The 6,000-nt window shown below is 59.8% G+C and overlaps 1 protein-coding gene across 9 annotated transcripts in view; it reads right to left on the bottom strand.

Annotated features, from left to right (window-relative positions):
• Positions 1–4,197: 4,197 nt before the first annotated feature.
• Positions 4,198–6,000, bottom strand: part of SLC29A1 (solute carrier family 29 member 1 (Augustine blood group)) — a 62,652-nt gene continuing 60,849 nt past the window's right edge. For all 9 annotated transcript variants that reach the window (XM_074949077.1, XM_074949076.1, XM_074949078.1 and 6 more), the window contains one exon: positions 4,198–5,442. In XM_074949077.1, the coding sequence (XP_074805178.1) occupies positions 5,331–5,442 (112 nt within the window). In that variant the 3' untranslated portion in view covers positions 4,198–5,330. The remainder of the gene's footprint in view (positions 5,443–6,000) is intronic.

Below are 6,000 nucleotides of genomic sequence, written 5' to 3'. Positions count from 1 at the left end.
CCTGGATCTTCCCAGCCCGGGGCCTCCCCCTGGGGCTGCTCCCCAGAGGCGCGCGCGCCCGCGGGGGGGCCGCCTGGAGCCGGCAGCCGGGGCCGAGGTCCCCGATCCGGATAGGGGCCGCCCAGCTTCCCCATAAACTCCCTTCCGGCGGCTGCCGCGCCCCGGCCGGGGAGGGAGGCCGCAGCCGGCTGCGCAGGACACGCGGAAGCCGGTCCCCGCGCGAGCCCCTGGGGGCGCCTCGCCCCCCCCCGCCGGCCAGCGAGCAGCGGCGCACGTGGAACCCGGGGGAGGGGGCGCGCGCGGCGTGCTGCAGGCTGGGATTTGCACAGTCACCCCGGGGCGTGCCACCCGGCGGGGGGGGGGGGGGAGCAGCCGCTCCGCGTGCCTGAGTGGAGGAGAGGGCGGGACTATTTCCTGAGCTGCTGTGAGAGGTGGCGGAGGGACACCGGTGGCTCGGCCGGGCTGTGCTGCAACTTTCTTCCAGTAGTTTCCATGCTAGGCCTCCCCCTCCCCCTGCAGCCCCCCCCGCCCCCTCTCCCTGGGGAATCCGCGGTGGCTGCAGCAGCCCAGGGGCTGCCACTGCAGCACCACAAGGGGGAGCCCTGGCGCAGGGGGAGCTCAGCGGGGGAGGGTCCCCCCCTTGCTGCCCACTCCCCTTCCCTGTTACCCCCAAGCCTCCAAAGCTGCCCTGCAGCCAGATGCCCACAGGGGAGGGAGCTGTGGCTACCCTCTTGGCACCTATTGAGCCCCCCAACCTCCTGTGAGCTCGGGGGAGGGGATGGCTGCACAGAGGGGGGTGCTCAAGATGGAGTGGGGGAAAGGCCCCCCAGATTTACCCCACATCCAAATAGGCTGACACTTTACAGACTTAGAATGAGATCAGCTCCCTGCTGCAGGGAGCCCGGCAGGCCCACATCTCAGAAGGGAGGACAGTATGGTCTAGTGATTAGAGCCAAGGGACAGGACTCCTGGGTCTGCTGTGTGACCTGGGGGCACCTTCTCCCCACCCCCGGACCTCAGAGTCCCCATCTGTAAAATGCTCCTCTTTGTAAAGCACTGAAAGGCCTGGGCTGCACAGTTTGTGCACTGATTTAGTTACCTGCATCTTGGTGCAACCCCCTGGAGTGGGCTTAAATTGGTTTAAGAGTGGAGCTGCCCTGATTTAATGACCTTGGTTTATCGGTGAAAAAAGCCAAGAGAAATTGCTAGATAACGACAAACGACTGGAATAGAACCCAGGAATCCTGACTCCCAGTCACCCCTGCCCTAACCATTAGGCATCACTCAATTTATCCAGACCTCACTTTATTTCCACACTTGCCCGTCTCTTTCCCTCCCTTGCTCCCGCCTTTGGTTTGTTTGCAAACATTCATGTTAAGCTCCTGTTTCCAAAACAAACAAAAGAAAGGAGGGGAAGAAGAGGAGGGTGATGTCTGTCAGCTACGGGAGCCAGTAACTGCTGTCCTCCTTGGTGAACCAGTTTGGGCCTCAAAATGGGGTGGGAGGGGTTGTCTCTGGGTCATAACTTCCTCCCCCCGGGCTGGCAGTGCAGGGATCTCCCTCAGACCCAGGAGCTACCTGCCCTTTGGCAACACCTGAATAGTTTGTCATGTCAATTAAGTCTCATTGGATGGAATTGCCTGCAGTTCTGGACCTCTCCCCATGGCACCACCTAGTGCCCAATCTCCAGTATGACAGGTATTTGCATTGCTGTGTTGCCAGCAGGGACCCAGCCTACATGGACCAGTGGAAACAACCAACGGCCTGCAACAGGGAGGGACTGCAAACCCGGCGCCCAGGTAGTTGCCCTGGGGATCTCTGGGCCTCTCAGCCCCTCTTCACAGTGTGAATTGAGTAAAGGCGTCTCCACTGTGACTGGAGCACATTCCTTCCTGGTGGGGCCTGGCCTCTGAGGATGGGGCGGGTGTAATCATAATCAACCCAGGCAGGGACTGATGCTGTGACCCAGTTTGGGTCCCATCCACACTGGCTGGGCCACATCAGGGGGGAGCCACTTCAGTCACAATTCAGCCTCTACTTTAACAAACTCATGGCCCCCATGACTGGGCAGGGATTGCTCTGTGGCACCCCTCAAACACCTCGCTGGGCAGTGGGGACAGGACTTGGAGCCTTCTGCTCCATAAGGTCCAGGAACAAGGAGAATCTCTGTTGCCACCAGTATTGGACCTGTGACCCTTGGGAGCAATTCCAACACCATCCCATCTGGGGCAGCTCAGGGAAAGTTGGGACCAAGACTTCTAGGGAGGGAAGGAAGTGCTTCCCGTTAGGGATGAGGGCACCCTGGAGATCTGTGATGAACTGGAAAGCCTCACCCCTGGATTGAGGCAAATGTCCCCATTGCGGTGGTGATAGTTTTTCCAGAAACCCAAAGGAGAGCTGAGAACAGGGCTTAGCTGGGGAGACCCCGTGCACCATACTTCCAGTCTCTCCCAATGGCCTTCTCCTGCTTTTCCTGCATGTTTCCAGTCTGCAGCTGGGCAGGTGCTGCTCTGGAGAGACCCTGCTTCCCGAACAGGCAACACGTAGCGGGGTACTGGAGCGCCAGTCAGCTACATTTGGACCAAACCCTTTGGAATCAGATAGCAAATACCTATGAGGAGGCCAGAGTCCCCCACCGTTGGGGGTCTCCCCAGCTGCCCCCCTCCATGAGCATGTCTAGGGGGAGCCCTAGGCTGGAAGTGACCTCTTCAGTCTGGGATGGACACCCCCTGGGGCCTAGGGAAGGAGCATGTGTCCTCTGGCCTCCTCCTCCTCACAGAGAGTGGAAATGATCTGAACCCTGCTGAGATGCCAGAACAACACTGCCATCTCCACCCCGGGCACATCCTGCCCCGTGGGAGGTCCCTCTGCCAGCTCAGCTGTCCCATCCCCAGGCTGAATGCATGGTTACAGTGTTGGTAACCCTGGGACAGGTTGGTGGGGAGAGGTAGGAATGAGATGCCAGGGCTGGAAGGGAAACACAGGGGAACGTCTGGTCCCTGAGGTTGGCTGTCTGGTGTGTGTCCCCCCAGTCCTGGCTCCTCTCACACACAGGGCCCTTGTTTTCTGGCCTTAGGGAGACAGCAGCTCTTCTAGGGCTCAGGGCCATGGGAAGAATGACTGGACAACGTGGCTGTTGTTACAAACCTGGCCAATGAGTTCATGATTCTGCTTGACTTTCCGGAGGCCATGGGCATGAGCTCTGTGCTGAGCCAGATGCACACTGGGATATGCAGCTCGGGATGTGCCCCAGCCAGTTTGAATTTAGCATGGCTAACAAGAGCCCGTAGCTGCAGCAGCATGGATTTCAGCACAGCCTGCCCAAGATCCTGGGATATATTCCCATTCAGAGCCTGCACCCGTGTGGCTGTGTCTTCTCTGCTATGTTTGGCTGTCCTAGCTCACATGAGTATGCCTCTGCGAGCTGCAATCACACCCTTCAATGACTGTGTACACGTACTCCAGGGGAGAATCAAAGAGCAAACCCTGGGGGTTTTGCTCAGCTAGGTTTGGTGCCAGGGATGCAACTATCCTGGACATGGGTTACAGGTGGTAGATGGAGGGCATCAGTGGACTATGCTGGGGTGAAGCTGGCAGGTGTATGGGCAGGTAGTCCTGGTGTTCAGAGGAACCAGCGCTGTCCCTAGGAGCAGGAGAATGTTTCTGGGGAAACTGCTTCCAAGAGAGGCAAAGGGGCTGGGAAGCTCAGACTGGAGAGAATGCTGCAGTTCACTATTGTGGTCACTAGGGGGCACAACAGCTCAGCCAATGCACCTGCCAGGGCAAGTTTTGCAGAATAGATTTGATTCTCAGAATAGCTTAGCACCCGCACCCCCGCAGCCCCCAACACCTCTCAGGGCATGAGACCCCAGCACCCCCAGTCTGCCAGTGCCAGCCCAGACCTCTGCTCCCCCAGCCTGCCCGTACTGCCCTGGACTCCCACACCCCCAGCCTGCTCTCAGCACTCAAAGCACTGGCCATGTGTCCAAGCGCTGGGGTTATGGTTGGGACCCCCTGCCCATGGAGCCCCCCCTGAAATGGGAAGCCAGAGTGGGAGTGAGCTGAGCAGGGGCTGAGGACGGAGACACCAAGATGTCTCCACACCGGTCCCTTCAGCCCTGGGGGCCTGGCTCTGCTGTGGCTGAGGCCTGCGTGGTGCTCGTGCTCCCCTCCCCCAGTGGCGGCGTGGGAGTCAGTGGCAGACACACGAGGAGGCATGTTCACTCTTTGTATAGAAAAAGGCAACTGTACAGCTACATTTACAGAGACAAATGGGCCGGGCCCCCACTTGCGCCAAGGGGCACCCCGCCAGGCAAGGCCTCACGGAGCATGGGGTGGCTCGTGGCAGTGCTGTCCTACACTGGCCTTCTCACTCTCTGCGCCCCGCCCCCAGCCAGCATCCCTGCTCCACTCCGCCAGTGCCTCCTGCTGGGGAAGGCGGGGACTGCTGCAGGGGGCAGATCAAAGTCTGGAGCAGTGCAAGCAGCTGGGGTTAGTGACACCTGGAAGGAGGGCAGGAGCAGGGGAAAGGCCAGGGCAGGAGGAGAGGAAGGCAGTGCAGTAATTAAGGCATCTGACTGGCACTCATGACACCTGGGCTCTATCTGCAGCCCTGCCCCAGTTCCCCATCTGGAGCATGGGGTCATGACCCTTCCCTAGCTCCCAGGAGGGAGGGGGAGGAATAAAGCCATGAATGTCTGAGAGGCTCAGCAGCCATAGAGATGGGGGGGCACACATGTATATAGGGCGGAGCGGGATGGAGTGCAGTCTGCAGGACTCCCTTTCACTCAGCCAGGCATGGGGCGTTTCCCTTGCTAGGGGAGGGGGAGAGAAACTGGACAAAGGTGAACGCTCCAGGGACCCCTTGAGAGGAGGGCAGGATGGGGAGAGCTAGTCACAAGCAGCCCCCAAGGGGGCAGTGTCCCAGGCACTCTCTTTTCTTTTGAGCCAAGGACCCCAGACTTGGCGGGTGTGATATGAATTTGAGGCAGGATCCTGGCATCTGTGTGTGAGGAGGGAGTCACACGACACTGGGCAGAGGGAGATCTGTGTGTGCAAGGGATCACACACAGTACGGTGGGCACACAGGTCCTGGAGCCATCACACAAGCTGGGGGTAGGGCAAAGTGGCCCAGCCATGGGAGCCCCAAGCCATCCTCAGGGCAGGTAGGTGGAGGTTGCTCCCCAGGTCAGAGGGCATAAGGTCTGTTAAAGCAGTGAGTTCATAGCAGTACACAGGAGACGTTCCCCGCAGCATCGTAGCCTCTACGTGCTGGCCGGGGGATGAGAAGCTGAACCAAGCATGGCGTCAGTGTCCATGCTGCCGTCCCGCTAGATCACCGTCCGGAAGAGGAAGGAGAACACGGCTCCCAGCGCCAGGCCCAGTGAGAGGAAAAAGGCCATGATGGCTCCGGCTGTCTCGGCTTCGTGGGCGAGCACCTTCCTGGGGGAGGAGAGAAGCATCAGCCCAGCAGCACTATGCACCAGCCCCCACCCTTTGGTGGCTCCTGTCCTAAGCCCTCCTGTAGGAATCAGTGCCCTGCAGCTCCCCAACATCTCCCACTCCATTCTCAGGGCTGAAGGGAAAGGGAACGAGAACCTGGAATGAACTAGGAGTTGTCTTTGGGGAATAATCCTGCGCCACCCCAACAGAAGGGCTGGGAGGGACCTAATGGGGCTTCTCAATGCACACTTCAGCAGAACATGTGGGAACTAGAGCAGGCGGGCTGCCCCCACCCTCGCTCGCAGCTGGCGCCTTCGCTCCTGTCCTGCCCCTCCTGCTCTTCCAGCTCTGGTCTCTCCGTCTGTGTGGCACAGAGCAGTTAAAATATTTCTGCTGGACACCCCACCCCTTGTGGCAGAGTCGGGCTGAGAACCCAGGTCTCCTGACTCCCAGATCTGTGCTTCAGCACCTGCTTGTGGGTCAAAGCAAGGGACTGGGGGGATCCTGGGGCACACACAGGGTCTTCTCCCCGCCCGGTGGCCAGGGCCGCTTTAGAGA

Source organism: Natator depressus, chromosome 3 (genome assembly GCF_965152275.1).
Source record: "Natator depressus isolate rNatDep1 chromosome 3, rNatDep2.hap1, whole genome shotgun sequence".
Lineage (NCBI taxonomy): Eukaryota > Metazoa > Chordata > Testudines > Cheloniidae > Natator > Natator depressus.
The sequence above is the reverse complement of the archived record's forward strand: the minus strand, read 5'-3'. Positions and strand labels throughout refer to the sequence as shown.